This window comes from Pelodiscus sinensis, chromosome 1 (genome assembly GCF_049634645.1).
Source record: "Pelodiscus sinensis isolate JC-2024 chromosome 1, ASM4963464v1, whole genome shotgun sequence".
In the NCBI taxonomy this organism is placed as follows: Eukaryota; Metazoa; Chordata; order Testudines; family Trionychidae; genus Pelodiscus; species Pelodiscus sinensis.
The window spans coordinates 231,653,208-231,670,856 of NC_134711.1; the positions used below are offsets into that span (position 1 = coordinate 231,653,208).

Genomic DNA, 17,649 nt, shown 5'->3' on the forward strand with positions numbered 1-17,649 from the left:
CCTCTACAGACCTGCTCTGCCTCTCTCCTCTGGTGCTGGTCTCTCCCCTGCAGGTATCTGCCCTTCTGCTTCACCCCAGAATCCCCTGGCACCTGCACCTTCCCTTACCCCTGCACCCTCCTGGTGTCTCCTCCTTCCCTTACTGCCCCTGTCCCCGTTGCCCTCTTTTTCCTTGATGCCCACCCCCTCACCACTCTCTGCCTCATTCCCCTCCTGCCCCTCTGTGCCCTCCATCCCCATCTTTCTCATGCCCACCCCTTCTTTCAACCCTTCTCCCAGCACCTCCCCCTCCTCCCTCTAGCCACCAATGCCTTTCCCCTCTCCTCTCCTCTCCTCTCCTCTCCTCTCCCAACATCACCCTGTCCCCCCTCCCACTGACACCTCCCCTCCTGCCCTTTCCCTCATTGTCTGCACTTGGCCCCCTGCCATTTGTCTCTCCTCCATTCTGTCTCTTGGTGCCTTCCCCCTTCTTCCCCCTCCTCCTCCACACAAGCCCCTTCCTCTCCCTCCCCTCCCCTCCCCTCTCCTCCCCTCCCCTCCCCTCCCCTCCACACAAGCCCCTTCCTCTCCCACCCCCTTCCACTCCCCCTAGTTTTCCCTCTCCTCTCCTTTCTGCCTTCTACTTTGCGGGGCCAGAGTCTGTGCTTGGGCCCCGGACTCCAAACCCCAGGCCATGTGACGCAATGTGGTGCCCAGCCATTTTAAAATCCCAGGCCATGACACCATGTCACACCCAAGCATCTTCCCCACTCACCTGCAAACACCATGCATGGCAGCAGCAGCAGCAGCAGCACGTGCTGGTGAGGGGGAGCCGCACTGAGAGCCACGCACGGCAGGGATGGGCTGGGGCCAAGGGGGACGCTCTGGGGGCAGGTGGGAGGACGTGCAGGGTGGCCAGAAGGTAGGGTTGGGGGACCGCTCCAGACAGAACCTGGGGAGAGACCCAGCTCCAAATATTGCTGGCGCAGGGCCCCCTGCTCTGAATATTAACTCACTGCCCATGGCGCCGGCACACTTCCGGGTTCAGGGTGCAGGGCCCCATTCAGAGGAATCGGGGGAATCGGCCTAAGGCTGGCCCTGTGGCATTGTCTACTGTTGGAAGACAGGATACTGGGCTAGATGGACCTTTGGTCTGATCCAGTATGGCTGTTTTTATGTTCTTAACCCCCAACCCATTCCTACACCCTCCCTCCTGCTCAGATGCCATACCTCAAGCCCAATTCCTAAAAGCTCCCTCCCACACTCTGAACCCCTCATTTTTGGCTCTGTCCCAGAGCCAAGGGGAGCCCCATACAATCTGCTAGCCTGGGCCCCACTGGGCTCTGGTATACGAGGGGAGGGTAGGGAGTGCTTTTCTGTTTCTTTTGTTTTGCTTTTCACTTTTGTGCAGCTCCCAACTGATTTTTCTGTAGGTCAGCGGCCCTTGCATCAAAAAAGGTTCCCCACCTCTGCACTTAGACTTTCATATAAAGGTTGCACAATTTTTGTGCTGATCTTACGAGAAAACTAGCCGGAAATTGAGTATAAACATTTTACAACTAAGCTGAGAAAGGAAGGGATGATGACTTTGAGGTAAAGGAAATTCCTGTAAAGGAAACAGACTCACAGCTAGAACTAACCACAGCTCTTATCAAGTATGGTAGGAGATGCAGGTAAGATTTTTAGATATTACTTCTTTCAAGTAAAGTTTTTAACTGACACTCTCAAACTGTCTTCTCCCCTGCTTTTTACCTGTTTTATTGGATGGTTGGATGGTTGGGTGGATGGTTGGATGGTATACTTTAATTGTATATACATACTGAAATACTGTATTATCTTTCTGTGCTTATGCAACCATGGCAATATGCATATTTTAGTTGTTGTTTCGCAAGATTGTCTAGTTTTTGCTTCTTTCGTGGATGTATCTGGCTTTTCTCATCTCTAGATTGTTACTATTAATTGCCTTCTAGCCTTCTCCCCTGAGAGTCTGTTCTCTTTTACATTGATGTTCCAGGAGTGACTCTGTTGAAGTCAGTGGAAGTACACTGATGTTAGAAGCTATTTTGTGTATGGGTGAGATCAGACTCAAGACAATAAATTCTGTCATTCTCATGCTACTCTGCACTAGACCTTCAAGGGCTACCCTGACCCAGAATCTCTCATGAACTGGATTGTAATTTCTTCCGATCAAAGTTGCTATATAAACAAAATAATACGTGGCGTACATAGGCTTGCTACTATTCTGAAAGAAACCTGGAGGATCTGAAATAGGGTAGGGTAACATAGTTCAATAGCCTTTTAGACTTTAATACTTTACCACAGGAAGTGAAGATTAGATTTCAATAATTATTTTGTATCTGAACAGCTCTCCCCAAGTGGAATCGGTATCCTGGCTGGTGGGGCAAGGAACTTAGTTTTCTTCCCAGTTAACTGTAGTAGGGAAATTTGTCCCCTTCAAGTATTCAGTACATATCCAGGGGATGCTGGTTCTGCATAAAAAAAGCTGGATTGATTAAAAAAGAGATTGCTTTCTCCCCTGCATTCAGGTCCTCACTATGAGACCGTGCGCACTGCCACGCAGCCTAGGTTGCCCATCATTGCCCCTTCCACTTGTGATGAGAGCCTAGAATTAGAAATTGATGCAAACCAATAGGTAGTAGTGGAAGGGAAAAAACCTGGCTGGGCTTTATTTCAGTGGCAGACTTCCCAGTCTCTTCCTGATGCACAGAGTAATCAATCAACTTTGGGGTGTATCTCGAAGAATCATCTTGCTGACCCTTCCTCAAGCCAGCCTCCTGTCACGTGGTAATACTGCAATGAAAATTAACCTGCTTTCTTTGTAGTGTGATGGCTTTGATAGACTATCTCCCAGGTGCACCCCAAAAATGCTAAATCTGGCTTTGGGCAAAAGTGTTAGAAAGTGCATGATTTCTCCCTTGCTGCCTCCTCAGAAGGTCAAAGGGAGAGAGACTTTCCCTCCCCAAAAGAAGGGTGCTGAATGTTGGCTGTCGGGAGGAACCTGGAGGAGGAAAACAGTCTCATCTGGTGACTGGAAATTTAGTGTGGGTGCATTTGTGACAGTGAAGATACACATCAAAAGAATGTCCCAGGATGATTTTACACAAAATACAGAAAAAAATTACCGTTTCTAAGAAATAACAAATACATTATGGGTTGTCTTTAAATGAAGTTCTGACCTACCCTCTGTCAAAATGCTTTTATGCTGCACTTTCTGCCACTGATTGTCTTCAGAATTAATGTAGCATAAAACAGAGCCTTCTATTACTAAGAGGAAGTCACCTGATTCAGCCTAGCCCAAGACCCTTGGAATTGCAGCTTCATGCTGATTTTAAAATCCACGAGAAATGGGCAAGATGAGCAAGAACCGATTTAATATCAAAACAGAGGTGGGAAATGTGAACTATAATTAACACGTATAATGACAAACAGCAAGCCCTGGTCAGTTCCTGGCAGAGCAGCTGTCTATGTAGAATAATTTCCCTGTAGGCTGCAAAATGGGAGTGTGTTCATTAATGCTGCTGATGTCAAAATAAACTGGGGGAAGGAAGTGTGTCTCATTGCTTGTGTGAATGGGACCTGATTTGCATAGTGTGCCCACAGACCAAAAAACTCAACCAGGACTTTTTTCTACAGCATGAGTCAGTGCCTGTTACATGAATTTGCGAGTGCAGAGTCACTTGATGGACTGATGATAGATCAAAAAGAATAGGTAGCCAAAGTACTCACAATTCAAGTGTAGCTAACATACACAATCTTATTGTGAGGCTGAATAGTTCAGTTCAAGCCTTGTATGATGCCTAGACACTGCAGAAGTAGACACTGTACACATACTGGCTGCGTCTATACTGGCATGATTTTGCGCAAATACTTTTAATGGAAAAGTTTTTCCGTTAAAAGTATTTGCGCAAGAGAGCGTCTATACTGGCATGTGCCTTTGCACAAAAGATTTGCTTTTGCACAAAAGCATCCGTGCCAGTGTAGAAGCTCTCTTGCACAAGAAAGCTCCGATGGCCATTTTAGCCATTGGGCTTTCTTGTGCAAGAAATTAACGTTGCTGTCTACGCTGGCCCTCTTGCGCAAGAATACTTGCGCAAGAGGCTTATCCCTGAGCGGGAGCGTCAAAATATTTGTGCAAGAACCACTGATTTTGTACATTACAAAGTCAGTGTTCTTGCGCAAATACTTGCGGCCAGTGTAGACAGGCGGCAAGATTTTGCACAAAAGCGGCTGCTTTTGCAGAAAATCATGCCAGTCTAGACGCAGCCACTGAGAACATTGTTATTATTGCTAACTAGAAGATTCGCCTGGCATTGCTTGGGTCCTTAATTCACATAAGTTTTGGTTTTTTTCATTTAAATCATTGCTCTAGGGTGGGGCTGGGGATGAGGGGTTTAGTACGCAGGCTGCCCTGGGGAGAGAGGACAACTCCAGACTTTTCTTACCACAGCAACTTGGGGCCAGGGGAGAAGCATCTGTCCATGGCTGCTGCAACTCCAGCAGGCATAGCCAGGGGAGGGGTGCATGTCCCCCACCTGGGGGACAGACAGACAAACTCTCAGACATATATAATAGATAGCGGTCCCTTATTCCACCTCTGCCTGCTGCAGGCCTAGTGGGGTCATAACTGATTCAATCTCCATCTCTGCTCCTTTCTTGCGCCCTTGTAGTCATTCTGCAGTATAATTGTCCTTCCTACCAGACCCCTGCTTTTCCATTTTTATGAGAAACAATAAAATTCCAGGTACATCCCATTTTCCTGGCACAACCAAACCCTGACCTTGCTTTAAGTTATGATAAGAGGAAGGTGCATAGCAAATTTGGTGGTCCTAGCTCCTGCTGTTTAGGAGGAGTTCTTCAACAAATGGAATCACAGACAGACCACCGGACAGACAGATGAACATTTCTAACATATATAGTAAGAACTTTAAAAAAGACACAGGCTGTGTCTAGACTGGCCAATTTTTCTGGAAAATCAGCCACTTTTCCGGAAAAGCTTGCCAGCTGTCTACACTGGCTGCTTGAATTTCCACAAAAGCATGGACTTCCTACTGTAAGAAATCAGTGCTTTTTGCGGAAATACTATGCTGCTCCCGTTGGGGCAAAAGTCCCTTTTGTGCAAAACTTTTGCGCAAAAGGGCCAGTGTAGACAGCTGAGATTTGTTTTGCGCAAAAAAGCCCCGATTGTGAAAATGGCAATTGGGGCTTTTTTGCACAAAAGTGCGTCTAGATTGGCCATGGACGCTTTTCCACAAAATGTGCTTTTGCGGAAAAGCGTCCGTGCCAATCTAGACGCTCTTTTCCGAAAATGCTTTTAATAGAAAACTTTTCCGATAAAAGCATTTTCGGAAAATCATGCTAGTCTAGACATAGCCACCATGATTGTCTTGGATGTCAGACTGAACTGGCTTGCCTAGTGGAATTATAACTACAGCTATGATGAGGTTAGCTATAACCACTCGAGAGATCTTGGAGTTGTGGATAGTTCTCTGAAAACATCCACTCAATGTGCAGAGGCAGTCAAAAAAGCAAACAGAATCATTAAAAAGGGATAGAGAATAAGACAGAGAAAATCTTATTGCCTCTGTATAAAACCATGGTACACCCACATCTTGAATACTACGTACAGCTATGGTCTCCTCATCTCAAAAAAGATACATTGTCAATGGGTAAAAAATGATCTCTTCCCATATGATGAGAGATGAAAAAGACCGGGACTTCTCAGCTTAGAAAAGAGGAGACTAAGGGGGGATATGATAGAGGTCTATAAGCTCATGACTGATGTAGAAAAAGTAAATAAGGAAAAGTTATTTACTTGTTCCCATAACATAAGAACTAGAGGTCACCAAATGAAATTAAGAGGTAGCAGGTTTAAAACAAACAAAAGGAAGTTTTTCTTTTTGCAGCTCATGGTCCGCCTGTGGAACTCTTTGCCGGAGGAAGTTGTGAAGACCCGAACTTTAACAGAGTTTGAAAAAGAACTAGATAAATTCATAGAGATTAGGTCCATCAATGGCCATTAGCAAGGGTGTGTAGGAATGGTGTCCCTAGTCTCTGTCAGAGGCTGGGAATAGGTGATGGGAGAGGGATTGTTTGAAGCATCCCTGTTCTGTTCACTCCTTCTGGGGCACCTGGCATGGCCACTTTTGGAAGACTGGATACTGGGCTAGATGGACCTTTGGTCTGACACAGTATGGCTGTTCTTATGTTCTTTTGTAAAAATATGGTACATACCAATTTTCAAAAAGACATGATCTCTTAGTGGGAAATGATGTCTACCAATTTTATGCTGCAATGTTATGCACTGTGTGAAATACCACTTCCCACTCCCGTGTAGAGTGGACTTTCATTCAAAATAAAGCAATTTTCCTCCTTTACAGCAAAGATCATGTTGACAGGAGGCATTTCTGATCATCTGTTCCACAGTACTTCACAGGCCAACTAAGAACATATGTTTCCAGAGTGAATCAAAATTGGAAAGGAAAAAAATGTTTATTCTTTGCTGGATTCTACTATTGTTTATCAAAGGAGCAGAGGTTAGAGAGTTTAATCTGTCAGGTAAGAAATTGTTTCATGTTTGTGGAAATATTTCAAAAAATTAAAATATTTTTATTGGTTGGTAAAAAAATGAATTTACATCCCACCACCATTTCATGAATTTTCCCTGATTCTGTGTAAGATTTTCTTGTGAATTATAATTTTATGCATTTTTGGTTAAACACTGATGAAGTGCTTGGGACAGCATAAAATACAAAATTCATAGCCCAGGAGTTATAATGGAAGGGAATGGACATGTCAATATGATGGAAAAATAAAAACTGGAATTTTCAGAGCATAATGTAACAAATTGCTGCTGAAACTCCACTGGAGAATACGTCAGGATTAGATGACTGTCTTGCCATAGATTTTCTCCCTTTCTTAATCTCATCACCACAATCCGTTTCATTACTTTGAATGTCCCTTCCTTACATTTTATTGGGTTTCATGGTGCTATGTATTAGTGGAATTTCACAGAGCTCCAATTAATTTCTCTTGGAAAAGCTGCAGGGTGCCAGCTGTGATTCCTTTGACATCTTCATCCAAGGAAAAATACTGCTTCATAAAAAAGAAGAGGTCTACAATTGGAACTTTTGGGGACTTTTCTGTCAGAAAATCATCCTGGAGGAAAATAAAAAAAAATGCCCATGGGAAAATGGGGGCTCCCCATTTATCACCCCTGATTAGCCATCCATTGACTCATAAGTAGCTATTCCCCCCCCCTTCCTTTCCCTCTCCCTCACCCCACCTTCTGTACTAAATCTGATTTATCAGTTTAATGATGTGTTCACTTTTTTCATTGTATTCCTTTGGTATATATGGTCATGCCAATTCTCTTCCAGAATATGATCTGAGGAAGTGGGTCTGGCCCACAAAAGCTTATCACCTATTAAAACCATCTTGTTAGTCTTTAAAATGCTACTGTACATAGTTTTCCCTTTTGTATCTACATGTTTTGTTAGTCTTTAAAGTGCTACCAGACTATTTGTTGTTTTTTAAAGTGTATTATGTTCTGAGTAAGTAGTACAATAACGCACAGCTGTTTTTATCAGTAAAGTCAGTACTGTTAAATGTCTTCATTACCATCTTAATGGCTCTTTAACAGTTTCATTGTTATGCTAATAAGTCTGGCAGGGTGGGAGGCTTTTTCACTTTTGAGTTAAATAGATTCCCTCCAGAGAGAGACTGGCCAGGCTGCAGCAGCCACAGAACAGGGATAGGAAGAGGTGGTGGGGCTGAGGGGTATTAAAACCCAGCAGTGCCCCAAATGTTCAGGTACTCTAAGCAGCTGTGTATTCTGTGTATGCCTAAGGATAACTCTGATAGGAAAAAATGAAATTGGCAAGAGCATTTCAGGTAGGCAGCCAGAAGGCCAAAAATTTCTGTTTCAGTTCTTTCACAACAGAATATTTTAGAATTTTTGTCCTGTGAAACATTTCAAGGTTTTTCCTTTTTGTCAAGAACCAGGACTATTTTTTCCCCTGAAAACTTGATAATTTCCTCCTCGGCTGGAAATTCTGTTCTCTAGGCAGCTGTAACTGCAATAGACTATTGTTCAAAGTGATACGTCATAGCTAACAGGAAGATAATATAAGATTATCTTCACACAGTTTACTGATTATGTATCCTGTTGCCACATCATTTGATGCGGTGTTCTGACAAGTATCTTGCTCTATTTTAAGTTGATAACTGTTTGGCTGTGCATGCTCTCTTTGCGTGCTGCCCCAGCTCTGCACAGATAGCAGTATGTCAAACCCAGAAAGAACCGCCAATGACCACAAATCAGATAAGGGATTAAGGCACCACCCCAGGTTTTTTGTAAATCAGTGGCTCCCAACTGCTGGTTCACGGACCAGTGCTGGGCTGTGAACTGCTAGCTGTCAAGCCACCACGCACTGCCAGGCCATGCACATGCCTTGATGATTGGCTCGGTGGGACTCTGGAGCACGGCCCTGTTTGCCCAGAAATCCCCCTTCTTCTCTCCCCAGGATTGTCTCTTCTTCCTGTGCCCAGCACTGCATTGGCTTCTCTGCATGATACTGCCTTGATACATGGAATGCTGCCGGAGCCCTGGGGCGGAAGGGCCCCCAGGGGCAAGGGTTGCAGAGTGGCAGGCAGCTTGATAGGACCCAGCAGCAACAGCAGCAGGCAGGAGCTCTGGGAGCCAGGGCTGGGATTGGCCCCTAGAGCAGGAAGCAACTCGCAGCTGCTGCTTGCAATGACTCTGGGTCCAGGCTGTGGGACCTGGCAGGGCTGCTGCTGGGTCCCCGGAGCCTGGACTGCAGCCGGGAGAGGGAATTTCAGCAGGGCCAGTCCCGCTACTCCTGAGGAGCCTCTCCCAGGGCAGACCAACAGCCTAGCCAGCTCCTGCCCCAGGGTGGGCAGCACTTGGGGGACAGGTAAGAGAGACTCCCCCTTTCCCTCCGGGAGTGGTGCCTCCAGTGCCCTGGGGCTGCAAGGGGAGTGTTTGTCCCTGGGCTTCTCCCAGTGCACCTGGCTGTGATCCCTTTCTGGGGCCCAGAGAAGCTGCTGCCAGCTTCCAGAGTACTGGGAACCAGCCTTGGGGGGCCGCCAATCTTGGGGGGAGGGGCTGAAGAGGGGTGGAGGCAGGTGAAGGAGAACAGGGATGTGTGAGGCGGGGGCAAGAGGTCGATGTGGGAAGCATTAAAGGGAAGTTGGGGGAATTCACTGAGGACTTATGGGGAGGATGGGAGCAGAGGTGCAATGGAGGGAACTCTGGGAGGGGATCATAGGGAGAAAAGGGGGGATGCGGGGAGGGGAAACTGGGAGCAAGAGCAGCCTGGCTGGGGAAGGGAGAGACACGAGGCAGGGGTTGTACAGAAGGAGACGGGGGAGATACAATGGCAGCTCCCCACCCCATGAGGTAGGTGGAGGGAGGGCAGAGGTGATTGGTGGTAGCACTTGGGGGCACCAGCTCTTATGCCTCTGACAAAATTTCAGTTGCTAAATAGGGTGCCCTGTATGCCCCCTGCCCCTGTGGGTGCCCCTCCTTGTATCCTTCCCTCTGCAGGCACCAGTCACCACGGGGACAGGGGCTGCCCCACCCAGCAGCCAGAGGAGAATTCTTTCTGTGATATTTTTTTTTAGTGTTGTAGATATCAGCAAACTCTCACCCATTACGACATGTATTGTGTGGGTACAGATGTGATGTAAAATAACATGTGACCTCTTACAATTAATTACCATAATGAATATGCAAAAATGCAAATAAAATGTTACTGGTGTTGCCGGTGTTAGGCCCTAGAAGAATAGGCCTAGTGCAGTTATGCTAAAGCAAATGTAACAAAGGTTTCTGGGTAGTCCCTGGGTAGAACTGGAGATAGGTTCAAGCAGGGACGCATCCTACACGCTTGCTCAAGTTGCAAAATGAGATAAGCAAGAAGCTGCATTTTTGTACCTGCTGTGATGAGGAACAGTTTGTTTTGAGAACTGATAAGGAGCCTCCCTGTTTCTGCTCTCCCCATTTGTTCCAAACTCCCTGTTTCTGTTCTCCTTTGGCCATAACGAACTGTCTCCTTATTGCCCAGTACCTGTCTTTTGGGCTGATAAGAAATTGCTGATGCATTATGAATTGCTTAAGGCCATGATGTATAGTTGGCCAGATATGCATGGGAATTAGAGGTTTCTAACTGATAAAGGGGGGTTGGTTGCTTGGGCGAATAGTCTATGACGCGACGGAACTGTCTATATAAGCCTACCTGTAAATGAAATCGGGGCTGGTTCACTTTGGAGACGGGCCGCTCTCTATTGTAAGTGCGCACTATTCAATAAAGAGCTTGTGATTGGATCTTGCTGGTGTTGCCTGTCTCTTTGCGGTCAGACAACGAACAGAGGCCGTCCGGGTTCGAGTCCCCGACAAATTTGGCACCCCAGATGGGACCCGTCTGACTCTCCGGTGCAGAGGATCGGACTCCGAAGCAACGCAGCGCGCATCCTCCGGTTTTGAGGAGCCTTGCCAGGTGGCCTGATCCCTGCTCCGGCGATAAGGCGTGTCCTGTGAACCAGCTGAGGCCCGCAGAAATCCAGCAACATCACCTACCCGTTGTGTAGGATCCAGGACCTCGGGGTTAAAGTCCCTGAAGTGTTCGGGGTTAAAGTCCCTGGAGTGTTCGGGGTTAAAGTCCCTGGAGAGGTAAGCGCGCTCGGTATTGAGAAATTGGGTTAAGGATCCTTTGGCTAGTAAAGATGGGACAGGGCGGCAGTAAGTGCCCGGGGGACGCCCCGTTGACCCTGATCCTAAGGGATTGGAAGGACATTTCTGGAACGGCCGGTCAAGCAAAATCTAAAATGAAGGATTTGTGTCAAACACAATGGCCTTCACTCACTGCTAATTTGTCCCCGGATAATGATTGGCCAGACTGCGGGATGTTTTCCGTAGAAAGAATGAATGCCCTAAAGGACATACTGGTCAATCTTAGACCCGGACAAATGGAATATTTATTGTATAGTATAATTACAAACCAAAGGAATTTAAAAAGGCTCTGCAGGCTGTGTGTGTAGAAAAATCTGTTAAACTTCCCCCACCCTATGCCCCGGAGGTGGTAAAAAGAATATTCCGTACCATTTTCTCTATCCATCTGCCAACCTGGGCTGATGTGATTCAATTGTTAAATACCCTCCTCACGGAAAATGAGCATCAAAAGGTTAAAGAAAAGGCTGGAGCACATCACCAGAATCAAGCTTAGAGAGGTATGCCCACCGCTGAGCCTAACTGAGATCTGAATTCGGACGGGATGCAAGGGAAAAGTTTACCTAAAGTGGTTAGCATTGCGACACGGGTGTACAATAAGAGAGGAGAAGAGAGAGAAAGAAGGAATTAAGCGATTGTTGTTATATATGAAGGGAAACCTGCTTTAAAAATGACTCCTTGTTTCTTGCAGCCTCTTTTAATTATCTAGGCAAAGAAACAATAAAGTTTAAACATTTGGCTATAGACACTTTGTTAAATTTATTAAATAGAAATAAGGAATTCTACTGAAACTTAATTGGTTAACTGCATAAAAGAATAAAATCTATACATTGTAAATTTGTAAAACCTGCACCCTAAGGGTTAAATGTGTCTTCCAAGAAAACTAATTATTGTTTTAAAGAAATCCAAGCCCAGAAACTTCACTGTTTTTCTGTTCAAAGCTGAGTTGATAGCACTTTTGGCTTGCTTTCAGATCCAAGGTTGTGTGTGTCTGCAAACTGCCTGTCTGTTCTGGAAAGGGGGAGCATGTCCCCCATAAGTAAGCCTGTAACATTGTATATAAGTCTTTTCAGGAAAAGAAAACCTTTTTGCTTGCTAAAATATTAACTAGCAAGGGTCTTGTTCTAAGAAAAAGTTTCTGTGGCAGTAAATTATTTGAAGCTTCACACATTAGAGAAAAAAAAAAAAGCCTGGTCTGCAGTACAAGAAAGAAACTGAGGCATGTCATCTTTAACTTAATAATTAAACAATGAAGTAATTTACTCAAACCCTCTGAAGCTAGTGTGCAAAACAAAAGCATACCATTAGGTAACAGCAGGCTAATCAAAAATTAGCAAAGAACATTGGTAAAGAAAGTATTCTAAAATATAATGCACAACCCCAGTGTGGGTAGAAATGTTTTCTTTGTCTTTCAGATTATCAAAAAGCACTAATATTAGCTGAAAAGTAACTGAAGAAAAAAAAAAACATGGTTCTGTGTCATGACATAATAAGTTTGTGTTCTGTGTTCTATCCAAATTTGTCTTGTGTGTCCTAATTGTGATATATGTATTTCAAACATTGTTGTGTGTACGATATTGTTGTTTTAATGAAAGAATAATTTAAATCCCTTAAATAATTTTAACTTTGTGCTTTACACAGATGGTTTTTGCTTTTCTAATTCTAGTGGAGTTTTAGTATCAGACTATGCAGTTTGTACTGTATGGAATGTAGAGGAATCTGCTCCTCTACCTGCTGTTTTTTCCCTTCTCTCCTATGATCACCAGCTCCTTTGCCATCTCTTTCGGAACTGGCCCTTCTGCAAGACCAAGCCCCAGAATCGGGAAAGCAGGAGTGGAGACTGGCAGGGTGCACCTTGCACCCAGACCACTACTGGTGCAGCTCTGATGGCCACATTGTTGCCCCAGTGGTCTTGCTACTTCACCTTGCCTCTGTGCTCCATGGATTGTTACACGTTGGCAAAGGTAAAACAAAATTAGTTTGCTCCCAAATTCTCCCAAGCAGCCAAAGATTATTGTCTGGCTTGCCCTGTCTGCCAAGCCCACAATGTGGGTAAACCTGTAAAGACAGTTCCGGCAACCAGACCTCTGCCTTTGGGACCATGGCTGAATTTACAAATGGACTTTATTCAATTGCCTAAATGTCAATCTTTTGAATATGTGTTAGTTATTGTTTGCTTGTTTTTAAGATAGGTAAAAGCTTATTCCCTGCAGGAAAGCTGATGCCATCACAGTGGCAAAAAAAAAAACAAACTTCTAAATCATTACATCCCATCATGAGGAATACATTTTGTGATTTCCAGTGATAAAAGTACCCACTTTACTGGACAAATTGTTTAAAAACTGGCAAAGTACTACTCTATCAGACAAGCACCGCACTGCGCATGACACCTGGAGAGCGCAGGAGCAGGAGAGAAATGAAACAGGATTTTAAAGAACAAACTTGCAAAAATATGTAAGAACTCTGGCTTAACATGGGTAGAAGCACTCCCAATTGCCCTAATGAGCATAAGAGTGACTCCTAATTAGAAAACTGGACTCAGTCCACATGAAATTGCATGTGGCCGACCTATGAAATTGTTAAGCAGCCAAAAAATTGACCTGGCTGATGCAACACTTATTAAAGAAAGCATAGTCAAGTATTGTCAAGAACTTATGAGGTGTGTACAGTCTTATCATTCTCAGGTTAAGGACGCCTTCCAGGAGGTCCTGACTGTGCCGTGCCATAAACTACAACCAGAAGATTAGGTTTGCGTGAAGGTTTACCAGTAGAAGACTGCCCTGGAACCCAGGTGAAAGGGTCCCTACCAAGTCCTTCTGACCTCCCATACTGCTGTAAAGTGTGAGGAATTGTCCGCCTGGATTCACGCCTCCCACCGCTAACCGGTTCCAGTGCCTACACAAGTTGGCCCCAACAAAGAGCACTGCAGACCTGGTACCAAAAACCCAGGTCCAGAAGTAGACGGGGATCAGCACAGGCCTGGTACCGTCAATCCAGGCCCAGAAGCAGACGACATCGGACTTCAAGGGAGCCACGCACGTTCACCCCACCACGAACCGGGTGAACCAGAAGCAGACGACATCTGTGCCCAGGACAAATAGACTGCTACCCCTTTGGGCGACCTGAAGCTTCAACTTCGACTGAGGAAACCTTAGACTGGTGGTGTCCTTTCCCGGAAGGAAGGCCTCGTTTTCTGGCCTGGGTTCTTATGTTTTTACTTTTATTATTTGTTATCTTTCTCTTTTGGTAGTATAGGATGTAAAGGCTGTAGAAACTAACAGTTCTAACACCTTTGTTCATCTTGCATATGAGCTGAAAGCTCGAATGCCAGAATTACATAATACATCATGGTGGGTGTGTTCCCTAGTCCCAGTGGATAGTCAAAGAGGGTTGCTTATGGTTCCCATTCCCCTTTGTGCAATGAACATGACATGGACCCCATCTTAAAAGGATTCCTCAGGAAATCTAAACATTACTTAGGAAAAGACTGAGATTAAAAATAGAGGATTCCTGAATGTATAAGAAAACCCAGACATTAGTGCCTATTAAAAAGGTAGTCTACTGATTCTAGTATGCTTGTCAGAATCAGTCAGTGCACTTGACATTTCCCATGTCGGGTCTGCTTATACTCTAACTGAAGATAAATACCAAATTATCAATGGTACAGCTGACTTTCTGATCCCTAGGTTAATGAAAGTAAATATATCGTCCTGCGTACCTTCCTTCACACACACCCATTATAACTGCTCCTCTCTAAATTGTACTCAGTGCTCTCCTGGACCTAGCAACAAGTCTCTCTGTTTATGCTCTTATCCGAATGGTCCAACCCTACCCATCGGACCGGTAGGATAGAGTCCATGGAACCAACCCTTATTTAGAGTGTACTGAGTGTGCGGTAACAAAGCATATTTGACCCTTCCTCCTTCATGGAGTGGATCCTGCTACTTGGCCTGGTTGGAGCCACCTGTTGTTTACCGCCCTCATCTCCCCACTGGAAAGATTAGAAATATGAGGGACGCTGAGACAGATGCTAAAGAATCTCGTCCTCTTACTTGGCGGGCTGTGAATGATTGGACAGGTGTTTGTGCAGCATTTCCCAATGCTTGTGGAGGGGCCTTTTATCGAATAGGAGAAGGAGTAATGAGGCTTCAAGGAATTTTGGAAATAATGGCTAATATCACTGCTGATGCTTTAACTAATCTGGCTATCGAGCAGAGAAAGATCCGGCAGATGGTTCTCCAGAATCACTTAGCACTAGATATTCTGTTAGCCTCTCAAGGAGGAACATGTACCTTAATTGGACAAGAATGTTGTGTGTATATTCCTGATGTTTATAATGCCACTTAGGACAGAGTGCATCATCTTATGCAAGTAGCAAAAGATCATGGAGGAAAGAAAGGGGATTCTTCGTGGAGCGACCTGTTTAGCTGGTTTCCAAATGTCGGTGGTTGGCTCCATAACCTACTTCGTAGCGCTGTCATTGTTATTTGTGGTTTGGTAGTTCTCTATGTCCTAATTCGTTGTGGATGTTGCAAGTAGTAAGTTGTTACAATGTGTCCCAAGAGTCCCTTCACGGTACTCTAGGGACAAAGGGGGGACTGTTAGGCCCTAGAAGAATAGGCCTAGTGCAGTTATGCTAAAGCAAATGTAACAAAGGTTTCTGGGTAGTCCCTGGGTAGAACTGGAGATAGGTTCAAGCAGGGACGCATCCTACACGCTTGCTCAAGTTGCAAAATGAGATAAGCAAGAAGCTGCATTTTTGTACCTGCTGTGATGAGGAACAGTTTGTTTTGAGAACTGATAAGGAGCCTCCCTGTTTCTGCTCTCCCCATTTGTTCCAAACTCCCTGTTTCTGTTCTCCTTTGGCCATAACGAACTGTCTCCTTATTGCCCAGTACCTGTCTTTTGGGCTGATAAGAAATTGCTGATGCATTATGAATTGCTTAAGGCCATGATGTATAGTTGGCCAGATATGCATGGGAATTAGAGGTTTCTAACTGATAAAGGGGGGTTGGTTGCTTGGGCGAATAGTCTATGACGCGACGGAACTGTCTATATAAGCCTACCTGTAAATGAAATCGGGGCTGGTTCACTTTGGAGACGGGCCGCTCTCTATTGTAAGTGCGCACTATTCAATAAAGAGCTTGTGATTGGATCTTGCTGGTGTTGCCTGTCTCTTTGCGGTCAGACAACGAACAGAGGCCGTCCGGGTTCGAGTCCCCGACACCGGCACAGAGTGCCGGGGGGAGCGGAGAAGGGGCAGAAGGGGGGGGAAGGAGGGGAGGAGAGGGAAGGGGGGGAAGGTGAGAAGGGGAGGGAAGGGGGGGCTTTTAGGGTGCTTGGACCTAGAGCAGGGGCGCTTCATCGATTCTTTTGATCTTCCACTCCTCCGAGTTACCTAGGATCATGCCCAGTGACCCCAACAGCTCCCTCCTTTGAGAATACTCAACAAACGTTTGTCTGAGTTTTCTCATATTCTGAGGACAAAAGCTGATTAAGTGCTAAGGAACTGGGGTCATTTATGAGAGGGTATAGTGGGGTTCCCAGGGAACGGGAAGTACAGATTTTATGTAGGAGCGTTTTACAGCAAATGATCAAGAGGAGAGTGATGAGACATAGTACAAGACCTGTAAGCAGGAGGCAAACAATGCCTCCCCCCAGTCCGCCCAGGCTAGATAGCCAGTTCCAGAGGGAATCAAAAATTGTAGGGTCTTGCTCCTGGGCTTTCCACTGATTAAAAGCCTGTTCAGCTGACAGGATGTGTTTGTTAATATCCTGCGAGTTTTCTGGGACATAGGTACAGCATTCATTGCCCATGATGGCACACACCCCACCCTGTGAAGCCAGAATATAATCTAAGGCTTGGCGGTTCTGGAGGGACAGTAACCGCAGTTGGTAAAGCTCCGAGTTAAGGCTTTTCTCTATGGCCAAGGTGTCATTGGCGAACTTAGTGAGGAACACAGAGAGTCACCGATAAAGCTGGGCCAGTTGTGCCACCCCATAGGATGGGAGCAGGATCATCCCAAGCCTGTCCCCTTCACCAATGGGCTCAGGAGTGGCGTGTAGAGACCTGGTACGCCTGGGGCGACCAGGCGGGAGTTGGGCTAAAACGCAAAGAGGAGGGGTAAGGTGTCCTATATAGCAGCTTCCGTGCCATCGATGGGGCAGCCACTTATAAGCATAAGTTCCACATATATAAAAGGACTGGCCATTTGCCCCCATGCCATTATAGCCCTGTAAGTCACGCAGAGCAGTGCGGCGCGAGTAAAATTGCAAGCCCTCACCGGAATCTTGACCTGACGCATTGAACAAAGGGATAGAGGTGTTCGCTATGGGGGACAAATAATACTGGCAAGTGCTATTACCAGCAAACCAGGTGTGTTTTTCTGTGGCAGATTGCTGGCAATAGAGGAGCCCTGGGGGAACGGAGTGTAGTCTAATGGGCGATGGGAGATGCGTGCTGTTTCAATAGGGATGTCAGGACTCATTACTTAAAGCATATTTTTGCTCCTGGGTACAATTTTGGGGAACCACTCTCCAAGGTAACCCTGCTGCATGGTGAGGGATTTGAGAACACACCCAGCAGTTGGAGAGATTAAATTCGCGGGCAAAGGCAACCTTTAGGGCTTCATATGTGTTAGTAGCCAAGTTTTCAGAGGCCCTTCCCCATCCTGCATGTGTGGAGGGCGACACGGGAGACAACAAGAGACTGGCACCTGTGGCCAAAAGTATTAGTAGGGAAAACTCTGCATTAGAACCCATGGTAAGTCTACTGGACAGGGCAGCTACGTTCTTAACAGACCCCCTAACCCCTCAGAGCTTTTTAAACAACAACTTAAGTCCCAGAGCGTCAGTGGATGATGCTCTGGCGGGCTGGACGGTCCACTGTTCTGCTGGTGGCGATG

General features: G+C 45.7%; 1 protein-coding gene and 1 long non-coding RNA gene across 2 annotated transcripts in view; both read left to right on the top strand.

Moving 5' to 3' along the window:
- Positions 1-1,532: 1,532 nt before the first annotated feature.
- The window catches only part of IL18RAP (interleukin 18 receptor accessory protein), a 50,530-nt gene continuing 34,413 nt past the window's right edge, over positions 1,533-17,649 (top strand). Inside the window, 2 exon segments of the mRNA XM_075917392.1 lie at positions 1,533-1,652; positions 6,378-6,555. Of these exon segments, the coding sequence (XP_075773507.1) occupies positions 6,486-6,555 (70 nt within the window). The 5' untranslated portion in view covers positions 1,533-1,652; positions 6,378-6,485.
- On the top strand, positions 9,794-15,899 carry LOC142825487 (uncharacterized). Its single transcript, XR_012899884.1, has 2 exons — positions 9,794-10,687; positions 12,511-15,899. It is a non-coding gene; the product is annotated as an uncharacterized LOC142825487 (long non-coding RNA).